The 18,588-nt window shown below is 54.1% G+C and overlaps 2 protein-coding genes across 4 annotated transcripts; one reads left to right on the forward strand and one right to left on the reverse strand.

The window, feature by feature from the left end:
• The first annotated feature begins 2,052 nt into the window (after window positions 1–2,052).
• LOC120652960 lies at window positions 2,053–5,177 on the forward strand. The gene is made up of 5 exons (XM_039930928.1): window positions 2,053–2,879; window positions 3,002–3,105; window positions 3,226–3,394; window positions 3,510–3,743; window positions 3,828–5,177. Exons 1-5 carry the CDS (start codon window positions 2,703–2,705, stop codon window positions 4,791–4,793), a joined length of 1,650 nt encoding a protein of 549 aa, XP_039786862.1. The 5' UTR covers window positions 2,053–2,702; the 3' UTR covers window positions 4,794–5,177.
• A 1,053-nt stretch (window positions 5,178–6,230) lies between these two features.
• LOC120652961 (trihelix transcription factor GT-1-like) lies at window positions 6,231–10,362 on the reverse strand. 3 transcript variants are annotated; one of them, XM_039930929.1, is made up of 7 exons: window positions 9,642–10,301; window positions 8,957–8,995; window positions 8,713–8,844; window positions 8,059–8,262; window positions 7,265–7,492; window positions 6,575–6,799; window positions 6,246–6,495 (listed from the first exon to the last, which is right to left on the reverse strand). In XM_039930929.1, exons 1-6 carry the CDS (start codon window positions 10,189–10,191, stop codon window positions 6,597–6,599), a joined length of 1,356 nt encoding a protein of 451 aa, XP_039786863.1. In that variant the 5' UTR covers window positions 10,192–10,301; the 3' UTR covers window positions 6,246–6,495; window positions 6,575–6,596. The 3 variants fall into 3 exon arrangements, with proteins under 3 accessions (XP_039786864.1, XP_039786865.1, XP_039786863.1); XM_039930930.1 differs by having other exon boundaries at window positions 6,231–6,799; window positions 8,059–8,256; XM_039930931.1 differs by lacking the exon at window positions 8,059–8,262 and having other exon boundaries at window positions 6,231–6,799; window positions 9,642–10,362.
• Between the last annotated feature and the right edge of the window lie 8,226 nt (window positions 10,363–18,588).

Raw genomic sequence — 18,588 nt, forward strand, 5'->3', positions numbered from 1 at the left:
CATCCAGGCATGCACCAGGCACGGGCCTTTTCACCTGCTAATAATTTGAGAGATCACGCTGCTGCTTGTCGTGCGACGAGGCCAAGAGCGACCTTGCGCTGCGCATGATCACACATCCCCACTTTTCGTCTCATGCGGTGTTGCCTTCCGTATGGGGGAGGAACGGCCTGGTTAGCGGCCGGTTTGTTTGACGTTCATGCTTGCTCGGCTGATTTCAAAGCCGTTTTCCGGTGACGGGGAGGACAGGGACGTGTCAGGATTTCTAGATGAGCTCCTGGTCCGTGGACTCGTCTGTACTGCCCTCCAAACCAGTGGCGGAGGACGGGAAAATCTTTAGGTATGGCGAAATTGACAACATAGATAGTAAGGTATAAGATACACAAAGAAATGCCTTCATAATCAAGTACAAAATGGCAAAGGATGTTAAAAAACATTTAAGATACTATTGTTGTACTATATTCAAGGTGTGGCAGCTGCCATACCTTGCCACCATGGTCCTCCGCCCCTGCTCCAAACGACCAAACCACAAATCTGGGACGGACTAACAGTGGAAATGGTATTGAGCTCCCTGCCTCCATACTAGTCTGCTCACTGTTTACATCTCTTTTTTTTTGAAAAAAAACTGTTTAGATTGTTCACTTTTCCCTTTCGATGAACTCGCCGGACAGCTGACGGCTGCCTCCCGATGAACCCAACGCGCGGCGACATGTTCCAAGTAGAGAGGCTCTCGCGACGCCCTCGGTCTCGCTGTCCTCCCGAGCGCTCCACGACCGCACCACAGCCACGCTGACAGCGGCATCAACTGGTAAACAAAGGTGACTTCTCCTAAGTCGTAAGTCCTAACTAACCCCGTAAAAAGGGGGCACCCATCGGTGTGTGAACAAAGCGGGGCTACTACTAAATGACTCGCTATCGCTAGCACTCAAGGGCAAGGCCATGGCATGCGGCGATGCTTTGCGTGGCCATGCCGATGGGCGGGGCGACGACGACGCCACCCACGAGGAATTCCGGTAAGGTAACCACCGAAAAGCTCGTTGGAATCCAGACCTGCTCCGACCCTGCATACAAGTACAACAACTGCCTTGCCTCGTCACCGGTCACCAAGGTTTTTGCTCTGTAAAGGCGTAAAGGGGCTCGAGTGCGCGACGGGATTCTTTTTTTTTTCCGAGAGGCATGATCGAAAGGCGCAGTATAATAAAACGGATAGGCTCGGCGAGAGCTGCGTCGGATGGACGCAAGCACCGAATCGATCCGTGCGCGCGCGAAAGGGAATAAATCGAATGTTCTATTCCGGAGGAGAAAAGAAGACGACGACGACAAGATGCTCGTCAATGCGAGTACATTGTATTGTATAGATTTATTTATAGTACCTGTACCTCCCCAGTGAATTAAACATCTCGCGATTTGCCAAAAAAAAAAGATTTAGCCGCGCAGCAATCAACGCTTGAACAACTCAGCTGCCGTGTCGTCTGCACACACACACACACACACACACACACACACACACACACACACACACACACACACACACACACGCACGCACGCTTTGCTCTCCCACCGTACGCATCGCACATCGACACCGCCGATTCCAGACGACGATCAGCCTAAACTCCAGAAGCTTTTTAGTATGTTCGTGCTCGTGGCCACGGAAGGCTTGCCGATCAAGCGTCATTAGTTTGGTCCCTGGAGTTAGCCGGCTGGCCACGGGTTGCTCCGATGCGCCGCCGCGCTCGGCGGCGTGTCTTGCGCGCGGTGACATGCTCGGGATCCCGCTTTACAACTGTCAGATTGGCCGTCACGGCTGCTGCCCCCCAACTGCACTTAATAATAAGCTGAAATTAGGGGAGTAAGCAAAGCATCAACGCCTGTACATCAAGGTGTCTGTCTATCAGGACGATCCTCAGATACAGAGGATCAGCACAAAGACGATCTAGTGTTCGATATAAGTATCTCATTCTTAAGTGGATCGAGTGGTTTACAGTTTTCGGAGATTTAATTTTGGGCCCTGCAATGCGTGAATTGTAAGCATTGAGATGGCTACACCACTAGCTATGAGTTGGCCATGCAGTTTGCAATTTTTTTTTGTGGTGTGAAACACATTATATATGTTTCACAAGCATGCAAAGCATCTATGAGAAACTATAAAAGACTGGATTAGATCTTGAGATCAATGTAGTTACTATAGATATCACCGAAATTAAAGAACCAGTTAGATTTTTTTTTCTTTGTTTGGAAAAACCTTTTGAGGAGTAGTAACCCGTAAGGATGTTTTTTTAGAAAAAAAATCGATGCCACTTGCAACTATATCTCCTTGATCAGACAAATTCCATGCAATGGAGTATACATTTTCGTTCCCTTCGATGGATTTTCGGTCTTCATTCTGAAGTTTTTCATTTCGGTACATGTTTCCAAAGCATGGTAATTCTGATCAGGCTGAGCTGGACCAGAAATCAACCTGAACAAAACTTGGAGCCTACCCAATTCCCAAAGGAGAAAAAACGAAGCATCATTGGCTGCACAGCAGCGCAAGCACAATGTTTGCCCATCCAGAGCAAACTCCGTAGTCTACAAGCAAGTCAGGTTTCTTCGCCACAGAGCACCGATCCCGCGACCAGTATAAAGAGTTGAGGGGGAAGAAGAAACAGGGCACCACCACTTCGCCGCCACAGCACACCAACCGAGCACCACCGCTCGCAGCAGCCATGGGCCTCTTCGGCAAGAGCACCTCCAAGCAGACCGCCAAGCTCAAGTCCCTGGTCAAGCTCGCCGCCGCGCGCCTCGCCGTCGCCCGCCGCCCGCGCCTCGGCCGCCGCTCCATCGCCCGCAGCGACGTCGGGCAGCTCCTCTCCATCGGCCACCTCGACCGCGCCCTCCTCCGCGTAAGCGCAGCGCCGCCTCCCGGCTCGCGTGTCGCGTCGCGTCGCGTGCGTCCTTCTCCTTCCTTTCGTCGGTTTGCGGTGGTAGTGACGCGGAGTGGCGTGCGTTCTCGTCGCGCATGCAGGCGGAGCAGGTGATCGAGGAGGACAACATGCTGGAGGCGCTGGACGTCATCGAGCTCTACTGCAAAATCCTCATCGAGCAGGCCGCGCAGCTGGAAAAACCCAAGTGTGTACAAAGTCTTTTCGTGTTCGTGTTCGTGTCCGTTGCTTCGATTCCCCCGTTTCCTCGGCTTCCCCGTCTCACACGGAAAGATTGTGAATTTTTGGCTCGTTCGGTGGAACCCAGGGAATGCAGCGAGGAGATCAAGGAGGCGGCGGCGGGGCTGATGTTCGCCTCCGCGCGGTGCGGCGAGCTGCCGGAGCTGCTGGACGCCCGCGCCATCCTGGCGGACAAGTTCGGCCGGGACTTCGCCGCGGCGGCCAAGGAGGGCGCCCTCGGCGTCGTCGACCCCACGGTAGCTTCAGTTCCTTCCAACTAAACTCGCTTACTAGTTTACAGGTTGTCTCCCCAACTGCATGTGACGGGAGTTGGAATTGAAGATTGGTTGTTGCCCTGTTCGTTTGTTGCAGTTGGTGCGGAAGTTGTCCGGCGAGAGGGCGAGCTTGGAGCAGAAGAGGAGGTTGGTCAAGGAGATCGCCGCCGAGAACAACATCTTGCTGGAGTTCCCTGAATACCCAGTACAAACTCACCAAGTTGGTCGCACATCTTCACAGACCAACGGCCATAGAGAAAGAGAACAATTGAGGAATGCCCCAGCAAGAGAATTTGTCCAGGAGAACGCTGCCAAGACGGATCGTCGTGAGGTATGTGCCGTGATCACACTACAGGATCATCAGAAATTCAGTATCTTTACGGTATTTGATTTTATAAGAATCGATGTGTGACAGGTGCAGCGGACGCAGAAGTCTGTTGATGGCAAGGTGAACCCGAGCCTTGCTCAGCTGAGCGTGGATGAGAAGGTGTCGACGGAATCCAAGAAGTACCTCGACGCCAGGATGGCGGCGGAGGCGGCCTTCGCGTCCGCGTCGTTCGCCGCGATGGCCGCCCGGGCTGCCGTCGAGCTGTCACGGTCGGAGTCCCAGGGGAAGGGATCGAGGGGTGGCGGCTACGACAAGGTGGCCCCGGTGCAGGCCGCGGCGGCGACGGAGCAAGGGACGGCGCCGCCGTCGTGGAGGCCGCAGAAGTCTCCGTCCCCGTCGCCCTCGTGGAGCGACAGGAGCACGGTGACCTCGGTCGGGTCGGACGCGGCGCATAAGGGGAAGGAGGTCGTGTTCGGCCAGAGCGACGAGGAAGTGGATGAAGAAGTGGCGGAGGACGTCGTCTGGCCACCGCCGCAGCTGAGCCGGCCATCCTACAGGAGGGCGGCCTCCACGGTGGGCACGGGCGTCGGCTCCGGCGCCGGCCCGTGGCACGGGATAGCTGCCGGCACACGGCCGTTCCAGGACGGCGCGCCACACGCGCGCCCGCCGCACAGGAGGCACGCCACGGAGTTCGCCGGCGGGAACGGTCACGTGCACGCTCCCCACGACGCCCTGGGCGGCCAGCGCGGGCAGTACGTGACCCCGCCGTACAGGAGGAACCCGGCGGCCAGCACAGGCACGGGCAGGAACAGCGACGCCGCCGCCGGCGGCGGCGCGTACGAGAGCTCGGCGTACGTGCACCAGCCTTACGCGAGGGTCGTGTCGGCGCTGGAGCGCAGCAACGAGCACATCGCGCGGCACGAGGAGGTGCGCCGGATCGGCACGGACGCGCGGGTGCTCCAGGAGCGGGTGTACGGCGCCGCGGCGCCGGGGCAGGGGCACGGGCCGCTGAACCCGGACAGGAGGGCCATCTCGGTGCGCACGCGGAGGTGAGCGCGCTCTGCGGCTGCGGCGGGGGCCATTGAAGCTGGTGGCCGGCCACCCGGCGCTCGTCAGTTCAGAGTTGGGATGGGAGCAGAATTCCCGGCGCAGGAAATCGGGCCCGTTGCTTCGCCGGCAGAGCGGCGGTTTCAGCGGGTTGGTGCGGGATCCGTGGAGATTTCCTGCCTCTGGAAATGGAAACAGAAGTAAATTTTTGGTAGAAGTGAAGCATTGTTCATGAAGCTGAATATGGATACGCATAGCAGGTGATTAGGTGGCCTTTTTGTACAGAGGAAGGGTCGAGTATTGAGTTGTGGTTAACTGCGCTTTTTTTTCTGTAAAAAGTAAGGAATTTTGTATCGTAGATGTTCCTAAGCTTCAGCCTTTTCTGCTCCAGCATTGAGAATGGCTGACCCTGACTGAGAATGAGCACCCGCACCTCGGCGCGCCTGCGGCGAGGAGCAGGTCTAGGCGACGAGCACGTCTGTCCGAGCCCGTTGTCGCCAGCGTCTGGCGATGCGTCGCGCCGCCGGCCGCGCATTCAGGCAGCTCAACGCAGAGGCCGGCGCCGGGCGAGGACCGTGACGTCGCGCTCGCTCAGACGCTCACGCGCGCGCCTGCCCCCTTTCAGTTACTCGCGTGCCCCGGCACCACCGTTGGTAGCGCAGGCCACTTTCGCGCGCGCGCGCGAAGCGGTTCACGCGGTCCACCGCGGGCCGCCGCGCCATTGCTTCGCGCCCGATCCCGTCGGATCCGTGCAGGCCGCCGCAACCACCTCACGTTCTGCAGCCAACTGTCGTCGGGTTTGATGGGAATGGGATGTGCTCTCCGGTGAACTGAAGGCCTGGACCACCCCACTCTGCCCGTCGTGCATCCTGCCGCGTTGGGTTGGTACTTGGGTTTCACCTTTCATATGATCACCGCTGGGGGCGCTGGGCGCTGGGCCTCTCTCTACTCCCTAGTATCTACTATACTTGGCACCTGTCAAATGTTGCCTGGTTGTCGAACGGCTGCCTGTCTTTTTATGCCACCTAGCTCGCGCCCCAGACGGCGCCAGCCGCCAGGCACCAGATCGAGCGGACAAACCGAAGGCGGCCGCTGCAACTGCAACTTCCAACCGTTGCAGCGCCCGTGAAGGAATCAACTCTGAATCAAAGATGCGCGTCCACCGCAATCCGCAAGTCTGCAACCAAGCGGCTCTCCACGTCGTGTCATCGTCGCGGCGCTTCCGTTGCCTGGCAAACGCAACTTGCTATACACCCAATCGGAGCAGCCGCCGCCTCGGCGCCTTACCAAAGCTGGCTACGAGTGGCTTTGTGAGGTCCATCAGCATTCAGCGGCGACTGAAAAATCCACTCAACTGGCAGCAAAAAATGAGGTGGACAATGGGACAGCTAGCACATAAACTACACATTTTCTGACAGTAAATGTGAATAAACAAGGATCACCGAACAGCCTTACACATCATACCAAGCTGCTTTGCCCATTCACTGCCGTCCTATGTCCAGCAATTCAGACGGTTTCCCACCTGGGAAATCTTGGCCAAATTCAGGTTTCCTGTAGGGAAATATATAATCTACTAGTTGTCTGGAGGGATCACTTACTGCACATTCCAATAGCATACAATCAAATACTACATTTACATTCTAGTTACCAGTGTTCGCCAGCAATATTTACACTTACTCAGAGAATAAAGGATGGCTTGACTCAAATTACACTAAATGGTATTACTATGTTATGCTTCCACTTCACACACGCGCGCGCGCGCACGCGCACGCACGCACTGCATGCCTTGCCCAGGCAAATGCTGCAAAATCAATCACCGAGGGACCGCATCCCCTGATAAATCGCGCCACGACGAAGATCATCCAGGCTTTCAACGTTCCTATAGCCACCATATTCCCTGAGGAATGTCCAACCACGCCGTGCGAGGAAATCTCGGAAGTCTTCTTCAGTGTAGAATGTCTTGTCTTCTGGGGTCTGCATGCGGTTTGCATTGCAGAGTTTAATTGTCACCCCTGAAAAAAGAAGATCAAACAATAAATAGATTGCTATCAGGACAGTGGTACTCTACTCAAACTTCACTAAGTGAAAATCCTCTGAAGTGATAGAGCTGTATAGATCTTCCCATGTCTTTCCAAACACTACAAGTTGGAGAAACCCTGTGAACGACATTTTCTTTTCTAACCTTATGTACAATCTCATTCATGAATAACACAGCCTTTTTTTATAACACAAGGGAAAGCAACAAAAGTGACATAACTTTTAGGGAGAAAGAGCTCCAAAACCAAGCAAAGATAAATAACTATATGTAGTGATAGACTATTTGAACCTTGACTCACGGTTCAAATCAAATTTGCCACATTTCCCTTGACAAGACATAAGAACATCACTACACCTATATACTGATCTAGAATGTTATTTCTTGTTATTGAGAAAGTAATCAATCTTATTCTATGGCTGAGAAGAGAATTTACAATTACCGTCATCAAGATGTAGTGTGTATGCCCCAATTGGCATATCCCTATCCAAGGTACGAACAACCTCATCTTCATCTTCAAGCCAGAAAGCTCGTCTTGTTCTTAGTCCAAATGCTGATTTGATGGCTTCCTTAATTGCTTCAGGAGTACCATCAATTCCTATTCTTTTAGTGTAATCACCCCACTTGACTAAAATGACTCTCCCGCCAAAAGTGCCCTGATTATCTCCACCTGTATGGGTATACGCAGAATTAAAAAAAGCAACAAATTAAACATTACAATCACACTGAACTAAACAATTTTACTTATATATTGAATGTTTTGCAAATTGTTGCTGGAATTCAGTTTTAGTAGAATTTAAGTAACACCTATCCAATTTTAAGCAACTTGAACGCTAGAGAATCTTAACATACGAATTAGAAAGATGTTTATCTCTCCAGGCGGTTGATTTATTTTATCCTATGTAACTGTAGAATAGTGTGCAGAGAAAGTTTGAAGTTCCCACCACCAGGCCTGCCAAGAACTAGGCAAGGCCAATGTTTATAGTCAAATAGCAATAAGATGGTGGCCCAATAAAAGCTGTTCTTTGTTACTACTCTGTCTACAATGTTTATGGTAAAATATAGCATTAATGTGGGCATCACTTTCTAATTAAAAAAATAATCCAACCACCCCAAATTCTCCCTGAGTTCTCTCTCATCATGGCCCTACATCTTGCTTGCATCACGCGCCGATGCCACCCGTCCCCAATTCGCACTGCTCGTCTCCTCCCCCAATCCCATGAAATTCATACTTACCGCCACTAGATCTGGCAGTGTGCTGTCCGGATCTTGCAAAATCGGGCACTCTCCTCTTCGTTGACAGCTCCAGGAAGTGTCTGCTTCTTGCTGACCCCGGCCCCAGATTTGTGATGATAGCCAGTGACGAACTCCCTGCAGCTAAATCAGCCGGTGGTAGCAAGCCTTCACCAAGCGCACCTTCGTCAACTTGTGAAGCTGCTTCTTTGGTGAGGTCCCGGCGGTGGCGTCAGCACCAACCGTTATGTGTGCGTGGAAGAGCGAGGCAGAGAGGAGATAAGCGAGAAGAGTAATTTTTATTTCTTTTGGTCGCACCATAAACTTGTGGTTGAACATAAAGTTATTTTTTCCCCACAATGGCTATTGCTCATGCATTTAGTGCTAAAACTCACCATTTTATCACATTGTGGCTGCCCTCTAGATTGTAGGCAAAACTACGATCTGAAGAACTAAGATTTGATCAAGTTCAGGATTTTAAAAAACTTCTGTTTCCATAAGGTTTATTAGAACAATAGGAAGTTAAATCAGATTCAACTTACACACCAAAAGTGAGAAAGCAAAAATCATAAATTATGCAAATTTCTCGGCAGTGAGAAGTTTCAGGCCAGTCATTCAACAATATTCAATTTAACTTGCAAGTGTGCAGATTAGTACCATTAGTTGAGGTGTCTCTCCAATTCCAAGGGTTCACACCGTTGGTTGCAACTGCATCAGCAGCTGTCAAGGGAAGCGGATGCCTGACATCCTCCAAACGATCATCGATGCTCAGTATCGATCTACCATTTGCTAGAAAACATAAAAGGGTATAGATAAAGTCAACACCAAATTTACATGGTCACTACATGAGATAAATTAAGAGATGGATAGCAATTGTTGTACGTGCAGGATAGCTCAGTACCTTCAACAGGACCAAAGGGAATGTTAGCATCTTCAAAGCCTAGATTGAATGCAGAGGATATTAGACGATAAGCTAACAAAACATACTGCAACCAAAAAATCAAATAAAGCACAAAGTCCAAATAGTCGCCCAGTAAGCATGGTAAGGAACTGTTATTAACAAAACCAGAGGCTCGGACATTTGAACCACACACCATATAATCCCCAAAGCTAACACATGTAAGCACATCCTAAACCTGCTGCACATACAAACATAAGCGAACTCAGAAACAAAATCAATTGCGCATTGCATAGCACTATAGCAGTATTAGTGTTACCAACTTACCATTAAGTATACGTCATATTTTCTCAAACAGCTTGATAGTTCATCTATACCAAACTACTAATGATCGGCCAATGAACTATGCAATAATAATCTTAATTTTAAGAAATTGTACATTAAGGCCCTTTGGACAGCTAAAATTACTGGCGACTTAAGTTACAGAATCAACATTAACACTAGTGACTGGCGTCACATATTAACAAACCTTTGCAACAGCATGAATTCACACTGCTATATACCAAAATTATTGACTTGTATCCCAAAACCCAAAGTTCTGAGTTGACGAAGCCTCAGATGTGGAGTCCAAGACACATGTAGTCATTATTTCATCAAGCAACAAGCAAAGCATAGCGCAGACACGCACCGTTATCTGTCGTGAACTGTAGGTAGGACTCGATCTTGGAGTTGGATGTGGGGCTCTTCCCGGCGCCACTGCCACTGGCAACGCAGCCGCCGCTGCCGCTCTCCTTCCCGCGGCGCTTGAGCAGGTCGTCGATCTCCTTGTAGTACGCCATCTTGGCGTTGCCGCTCCCTCCGGCGCCGCCGCCGCCGCCGCCGGCGTTGTGCCTCGCGTGGCTGCGCGCCTTCTTGAACTCCTTGAGAAGGTTGCGCCACTTGTCTGTGCACATGGTAGGGGAGCGGTCGAACCCTTGGTCCCGCATCCGGGCGGAGATGGCCTCCCACAGGTGCTTGTTGGACTTGGAAGTGTTGAAGTGGGCGTCCATCTCGCGGCGCAGCGCGATCAAGCAGAGGGTCTCGTCCCGGACCCACGTCTCCGCGCGCCTCTTCGGCGCCGACCCCGCCGCCGCCGCCGCGGCGGCGCGGGAGGAGGAGTCGTGGCCGCCGTCCTCGCCGCTGCTCTCTGGGAGGAGCAGCGGCGGGGTGGGCGCCGCCGGCGGGCCGGAGAGGAGCATGGCCGCAGCGGCGCGGGGAGGCGGGTGGCGCTTGGGGTTTCGCCGGAGTGGCAGTGTGCTGTGACTCGTGAGAAGGTGAACGGTGCTGGAGAGGACTGGGAGCTGGGAAGCCGCGACGGCCGACCGCCGACGGGGGCCAGGCTTGAGGAGGTCGGGCCCCCAACCAACAGGCGGGGTAGGGCAGCACGGCCCGGAGGTTGCTCTTAAGTGCAGGCCCAGTTTAGATTTTGCATCTCGAATTCTTATTACGCCATCTGGAGTTTGTAATTGGGTCAAAAATCAAAATAAAGTATCATGAGGATATCATTTTAAGAGGGTTCTTATTTGCCATCAGAAAACAAATAGTAGTTCCTTATTTTTTTTTTGAGGGGAGCTACGGCCAGCAAAACACCAGCCTGAACAAGTTTTATTAATATGTGAGGTTGTACATACAGAATTTACAGCAAAAGAGTATGGGAGGGAAAAACTATGTGCAAACTAATTTACATCAAAAGTAGAACACCACTCGTGGAGGTAAGCTTTGTCTGATGGCGATCGCATCCTAATGGACCAGAGGCGCAGGTCTTGGAGGATGGCCAAACGAGTATCAGCAGCTGTGAGGAACAGAGAACTGAAGACAACAGAATTGCGCGCTTTCCAGACATTCCAGAGCACGGCAGTGATGATGGTGGAGCGAGTTCGCGGGGAGGCTTCATCAGAGAAATATGGCAGGTCCCAGAGTTCTCTGAAAGAAGTCAAGTGCGGAGCAATGTTCCAGCCAATATAGTTGAGAAGCCCACGGGCAAGGGGACATCGCAGCAGCAGATGATCCTGATCCTCATAAGCGCCACAATACTGACACAGAGCAGATTCCACAATACAGCGGTGGTGGAGCAAGGCAGCAGAGGGCAGCCGGTTGTGATGCACCAGCCAGAGGAAGTGTTTGCATCTCGGGATGGCAGCGTTGGACCAAATGCAGTCAGCGAATCCATCGTTCGGTCGCTGCTCCATATGCCATAAGTAAAAGCCCCGGGAGGAGAAAGGCTGAAGATCAACGCCAATGCCACGACGATCTGGGACGTGTGGCAGGAGAGCGACATTCGCCAGGGCCAGCAGGATTGCACTCAGCTGCGAGGAGGCCACCGAGGTCAGACGCGGATGCAGATGAATTATCCACTGGTCCTTAAGATAGGCATGAGCAACCGTGATGTTTGGTCTTGGGCAGAAGGAGAGCAGAGCAGGGAACAAGTCGGCGAGTGGCTGTGGTCCAATCCAGTGATCAAACCAGAAGCTAGTAAACTGACCACTGCCAAGGTGGACTTTGGTGCAGCGTCGGAAATTAGGTATCAGTTGACGCAGAGTAGTCCAAATGGCAGTGTCCAGGTGATGTGTGTCGCCAAGGTCCCGACCAGCACCATCACCATACATAAGGTGAAACCACTTCTGCCAGTTGGTGGTCGGGGCCTGCAGGAGCTTGTCAACAAACTTGGACAGGAGGCCCTTATTCTGGAGATCTAGACGCTTAATGCCCAGCCCACCACGAGCACGATCCCAACAGACAAGCTCCCAAGCAGCCTTGCATTGCCCCCCCGAGCAGGTGATGTCGCCCGTCCAGATAAAAGCACGTCTCCTGGCATCAATAGCCTCAATAGTGCCTTTGTGAAGTAGAGTGGAACACATGGCATAGACCGCACGAGCGCCCAAGACAGCATTGGCAAGAACAGTCCGGCCACTAGGAGAGAGCAGCTTGCCACACCAGCCAGGGATGTAGGACTGAACAGCAGCAACCAAAGGACGGTGATCAGCGAGACGGAGCTTAGTAGAGTTGAGAGGCAATCCAAGATACGTCTGTGGGAAGGACGAGACTTGGCATCCAAAAAGCTGGGCCATCTCAGCAGCCAGAGATGGCTCAACCCCAATAGGAACAAAGGTACTTTTATCATAGTTGATATGCAACCCAGTGAAAGAGGAGAATTGATCCAACAGAGCCTTGAGATGTGCCAGTTGATCTGGATCAGCTTTGACCACGAGTAAGGTGTCGTCAGCATATTGGAGGACAGGGCATGGCAGGGAATCAACGATGGGGTGCTGCAAAAGGCCTTGCATGGAGGCACTCAGAACCATTTGGTGCAGAAGGTCTGCCACAAGGATGAACAAATAGGGTGACAGAGGATCCCCTTGACGCAGACCCTTCCGGCACTGAATCCATTTACCAGGAACACCGTTTAGCACAACAGCAGTCTGGCTGGAGGTGTTGAGATTGGTGATCCAAGTACGCCAACGAGCAGGGAATCCTTTCGCTAGAAGAATAGCATCCAAGGCATGCCAATCAACAGAATCCCTTCCTGAAGTCAAGCTTGAGGATGATTGCAGAGGCACCTCGCTTGTGGCAGCATTGGACAACTTCAGTAGCATAAATAAAGTTCTCAGCAATACAACGACCTTTGATGAACCCGGTCTGATCAGAGTGCACAAGATGAGGAATAAACGGTTGCAAGCGGAGCGTCATACCCTTGGTACAGATCTTGGTGACACAATTCTGCAAGGAGATAGGTCTGTAGTCTTTGGCCAGGAGGGAGGCAGCTTTCTTAGGCAAGAGTGCAAGATAAGCCTTGTTGACACGTTCAAGGTCAGCTGTACCCGCATGGAAGGCATTCAAGAAGGCAAGAAGATCATGCTTTACTAGTTCCCAGTTTGCTCTGAAGAAGAGAGGCGTAAAGCCATCAGGGCCGGGTGCAGTATCGGTCTTCATGGAGAATAGGATGGTCTTGAGTTCCTCAAGAGAGAAGGGCTCAACCAGAGCTGCAGCCTGACCGATTGTAAGAGTAGTGCAGCTGAGGAGGGGGGCTAATTCTGGCATATCAGAGCATTGATCAGCTTGTCCCAGCAGACCCGAGTAGAAGGCATGAAGAATGGCAGCTTTGGAGGCATGATCAGATACCAAAGAACCATCAGCAGCTTGAAGTGCTTGAATCTGGTTGCGTCGCCATTGCACAGTAGCGGCCATGTGATGAAATTTGGTGTTCTCATCTCCAAGTTTACAGGAACGGAATTTGCTTCGCTGGCGCCAGAAGATGGCAAGCTGCTTTCCATGCTCCAAGGCCGCAGCGCGAACCAAGGTTCTCAGGTTGAATTCAGCCAGGAATAGGGGCCGGGCTTCCTCAATGTGGTCGATCATGGCAATGACTAAGTTGCAGTTTTGCAGGAGGTCGAAAGGTGAGCGTTTTTGCCGGTGCCAGAGCTTGAGATCATGTCGACATCGTTTGAGCTTTCTGACGAGCAGAGCAGCATGATTGCATTGAGGAGCAAGCAGATCAGGAACACTAAGCCAGGCAAAGGAAACAGTATCTGTAAAACCTTCCACACGCGGCCAGTGATTGTTGAACCGAAAGATCGCCGGCTTCGGAATTGTTGTAACTACAGTGAGGACAAGCTGACAGTGATCCGAAACAGCAGCCGAGGAATAGGCAAGAGTCGAGTTGGGGAGGCAGAAACTCCATTCAGTGTTAACAAAGAACCTGTCAAGACGTACCAGAATGGGAACCTCCTGATGGTTGGACCAAGTGAAGCGTCTGTCGAGCAAGGGGAGCTCCTGCAGAGCCATAGCGTCCAGAGAACCATTGAACCAGTCCGCCTCCAGAGAGTCAAAATTACCATTGGAGCGGTCGTCAGGAGATCTGATGAGATTGAAGTCTCCAAGAAGTACCCATGGGCCAGATACAGAGGACTGGAGACTAAACAACTCATCCAAGAATGCCTGCTTATCACCATGTAGGCAAGGACCATAGCAGTTGGTCACAGTGACAGTGAGATTAGAGCAAGTGGATTGGAGGATGGTTGTCAAGGAGTGAGCTGTGTGGCTGGAGGAGGTGAGGTTGAAGCAATTCTGGTCCCAAGAGGTAAGAATACCAGCAGAGGCACCATTTGAGGCCAGGAAGGTGAAGGAAGAGGCATGATTAGCAGGGAGAAGGGAGCGGTCTTTGAAGCAATCAATGGCTTGAAGCTTGGTTTCTTGAAAGCAGATGATGGTAGGGGTAGTTTGAGGAATGGCGAGCCGAATATTGTTGCATTTGCCCCTGTCACCAAGCCCTCTTACATTCCAGGAGAGAATGGTGAGAGATCTAGCCATAAGTAAAACCAAGCACCACCAAACTCAAAGAAAGGCAACTAGACAGGCCTTGGCAGGAAGCAAGCCAACAATATGACATGAAGGGATCATGCTCCGGCAGCCGGGGAGCGCTCAGCACTGAGTATCTCCCGAGAGTTTTAAGGCGCGTTAAGTACAGACCAGGACCCAAGCACAGGGTCATTACAAAAGTGAGAGCAACACAGGCTCTCCAGCAGCAGCAAAAAGTGCGAGGAGCATGAACATGAAGTTGCAAGCGCATCAGTCCAGCGGATCGACGGCAGGGACGGGGCAGCCATCCAAGTTGAGGAGGTGGCCATCAGGGACACCACAGGCCTGCCCCAGCAGCTGCAAATCTTGGAGGCACCAGGCCGGAGTAGCCGAGGCCGGAGCAGCATCGGAGTTGACGTTGTTGTTGCCCGCAGAGGTGGCGGCACCCAGCTTACGCTTCTTGAGACGAACAGCAGCATCAGCCACCGTCTCACGGAGGGGGGCCTCCTTGGCACGGAGACGGGAGCTGCGACGCTTGCCAACCGCATCCTCAGTGGCAGCAGGGGCCGGGATCATCGTAGATGTAGCGGGGAGCCTGGTCTTCTTAGGCGGAGGCAGGGCAGCAACATCAGAGAGCTCCAGGGGAGCAACGTCGACATCGGGGAGCTTCGGGGAACCAAGAGGCAGCGGCAGCAAGGGGATGGTCACGGAAGTGATGAGACACTCCGCGTCCCCAAGGCTGCGCAAGGGCTCCGGAGCCACCGGCAGGATGTCGAGGTCGAGGACGTCGAAGTTTGGCGAAGTGGGGGGTGGGGCAGGAACAGCAGCCGGCGGTGGCACCAGGACAGCAGGGTCAACATCGAGGGCGGCAGGGACAGCGGGGGTTGGTGGAGCAGTCGGAGAAGCAGCAGAGGCGGCCCGGGGGAGGGGGCGGCCGTTGCACAGGTTATTGGCATCCCGGATGGAGATGTTCGGAGCCGGGGCCGCTTCAAAGCCAGTGGCGATGATGTCGACGGAGCAGGACAGAGAGCGGGTGGACCCCACCTCTGCAAGCTGGTGAAGGAAACCCACGGAGGCGGTGCAGAGGTTGACGACGAACATTCCCTGGTCCCCCGGAATGTTGGTCCGGAAAGGCTGGGTGGGGATCCGGTACCGGCCCCGCTCGCCGCGTTCACCAACCGTGCGGATCTCAAAGAAGGAACCACGGAGCATGTGGAAGGAGACAGAAACCGGCTTGGAAAGCAAAGGTTCGGCAAGTACCTCGGGGTAGTAGAGCTGACCCAGGTCACGGCCAATAGGGATCGGCAGCACGTCGCCCAGGGACATGAAGGCGCGGCGAGCATGGCGCGCATGGTCCCCCAGGTAGGCAGAGCCAGCCGCCGACATCCCCAAGGCCGCGGCAACCGACCCATCTAGGGGAAGCCCAGCCGGCGGCGGGGCCTCACCAGGAACGGCAGCGTCGGCGGCGACGGGGGGGGGGGGGGGGTGTGGTGGCGCAGCCGGACCCGGAGGCAGGCCATCATCGTCGGAGTCCTCAAAGTGCTCGACATGGAGGATCTCGATCTGAGCCACAGCGCCCAAACCAGCATGGTTCTTGACATATTCCTCGAAAGGAATGTCGGCCGTGCCTTCCACCTTGACAGTCAAGAGCACGGCAGAGAAGTCAGTGCCCTGAATGCAAACCGGATCGACGAGATGCGGGTTGGCGTAGGGGCCGGCGGAGTAGACGATGCGCTCGTGGTTCCAGTGCTCCATGGGGAAGTTGCGAATGGCGAGGTGGGCGAATGCCTCATGGCCGAACTGGAAGCGGTTGGGGGTCTCGGTGTGACGTTCCAGCCGAACAGTGTGCTCACGGCCGAGGAACGGCGCCAGCAGCATGGTCTGCTCACGAGCAGCATTGCTTTCGAACATGATGAGAGCAGCACCATAGGACGAAGGGGCGAGCGTTACGCGGGGATTACCCCCAGGGCCGCTCAGAGCGTGGCGGATGTGGCTTGCCGGCGGCTCCGGGGTGGGGTCAACAAGACCAAAGGCGAGGTGCGCGAAGCGCTGCATGCGCACCGGCGGCATGAAGACGTCGATGGCATCAGGGCGTTGCAGGTCCTCCTCAGCTAGCGGGGCATCCTCCACTGCAGCATCCGCAGCAGGAGGCACATCATCAACGGCAAGGGGGGGAATCTCCCCCTCCTCAAGAGCAGGAGCGGGAGGCGGGGGCGAAGCCAGAGGGGCATCAGCGCCAGAGGAGCCGGAGGAGGTAGCGGAGGTGCGCAGCGAGGCAAGGCCCGGGGAGGAGGGCACAGCGCCAGAGCCAACAAGCGGCAGGCCCGGCATCATGCAGTGGCGTGTGGTGTGGCCGAGCTTCCAGCAACGACGGCAGCGGATAGGGTCGCGGCACGCAGCACGGTGGTGGTCCAAAGCAAGGCAGCGGAAGCAGCGGCGGTGAGCGAAGGGGAGCGGTGAGCGTGGAGGGGTGACCGGCGGGGGATGGGGTCGCGGGGGAGTGGCGGTGACGGCGGCAAAAGAGAGCCGGGGAGGGGTTCTTGGCCCCAGACTGGCGGTGGAAGGCGGAGCGTCGTGGCTTCCAGGGGAAGGCGTAGCGCTGCAGAGGGGCGGGAAGGGACTGACACCGCAGGGGGTGGGTAAAACTCCCGTGCACCGGGTGCACACCGAAGGGAAGGCAGCAGCAAGAGGGGGAGCAGCACCCGAGGCAGGCGCATGCGTGCAGTGGGCGCAGCTGTCCACCAGAGGACGCACACGGCGCGAGGTGACGACGCGACGGCTAGCCCCGCCGCCCGGCAACCGAGCGGCAGCGACAGAGCGCCCAGGCAGCACCCCCACCGCGCCCGCGCCCTCGGGAGTGGCGAGGCCAGATGGCCAAGGGGAAACCGGCTGGAGCGGCGCATCGGGCACAGCACCGCGGGGGGAGACCGGCACGGCAACACCACCCCCCGGGAGGGGGAGGCGGGAACCGGACCAACCGGTTGCGGGAGGGACGCAGAGGCCGACGCCGCAGAGGCGAAGAAGAGGACCTTCACCGGGCCATGGCGGAGCACCCCAAGAGTGAGGATGAACCGGGCGATGGACGGCCGAGCAATAGCGATATGGAAGAGGGCCGGCGAGACTTGGGAGACGCAGGACGGGCCACCCAACCAGTAGCTCAGGGTGTTCCGCATCCAGGCGAGGTTGCAGGAGGCGAGTCTGGGGTAGGGGGTCACCCAGAGCTCAGAGAGCTCGAACAATGGCGACGCCACAGAGAGAGGCACAAAGACAGGCGAATGGAAGTTCCGGAGGCAGTAGTCACGGAACGCATCACTTGGCGAGAGAGGAGCGCCAGGAGTGGGGTTACCAGCATGGGACCAGCGGGGAGCGCTAGCAGAAGTGAAGCCGGCAATGGCAGGGTTAGGTCGGCCAGGAGGCAGTGTGAAGGCAGTGTTAGGACGGCGGCGACGGCGAGGACGGGAGTGCGTTCTTGGGCTAGGTGGCGGCAACGGCCGGGGAGGTCGGGTCGCCGGAGCTGGGGGGGACGGGGGCGGGAGCGGGGGGGGGGGGGGGGGGGGGGGTCGCAAACGGTCTTCATCTTTTTCTCATCGGCATACACCTAGTAGTTCCTTATTTACTTCTGTGATTTTAAGTTCTTTTTTATCCGCTTCTAACTTTCAGCATCTACATGTCACCATTGTCGGTTCCGTCGGTTGGTCATTATCATTGTTTCTGCGTTTAGTTTTTTTTTTTTTGCGATAAGTTTCTGCGTTTAGATTAGATATGTCAGTTTTTATAAGAAAAAATGACTCGTAGGTGTAGCTGGGAAAAATATTGGAGAGATCTCTACCAAATACTAAACCCAAATGCTTGCTCGGGATTACCGTATTTCCCTTGTGACAATTGGATCGAGAAATCAAAACTAGACAAATATCTAAAAGTAGAATGATCCAAGCGATAGTAACACTGAGCTAAGCGCTGAAACACTACACAGACAGGTAAACAACCACGTACTTGAAAAAATAGGATAGCTGCTCCATTTCTGCATGTTCCATTTCATTTCACTGGCACATCTCCCGCACGTTTAGTTTGCTTGACTACCATTAGCTTTGAGCTTATTGCCCTTCTTCAGGAACGTGGTACAACAAGGACACATCACACATTCTTGAAAACGCAAAATGAGTCTGTTTAAACTGAACTGACAGCAAAAAGGCACTAAAATTAGGCTTCCCAAGGCTAGTAGCATGGACATATAAAATCTCTGTCCCGCCAATTCTCAGATCAACACAACAAGCAAGTCACTACCTTCTTCTATTCTTTTT

This window comes from Panicum virgatum, chromosome 9K (assembly GCF_016808335.1).
Source record: "Panicum virgatum strain AP13 chromosome 9K, P.virgatum_v5, whole genome shotgun sequence".
Lineage (NCBI taxonomy): Eukaryota > Viridiplantae > Streptophyta > Magnoliopsida > Poales > Poaceae > Panicum > Panicum virgatum.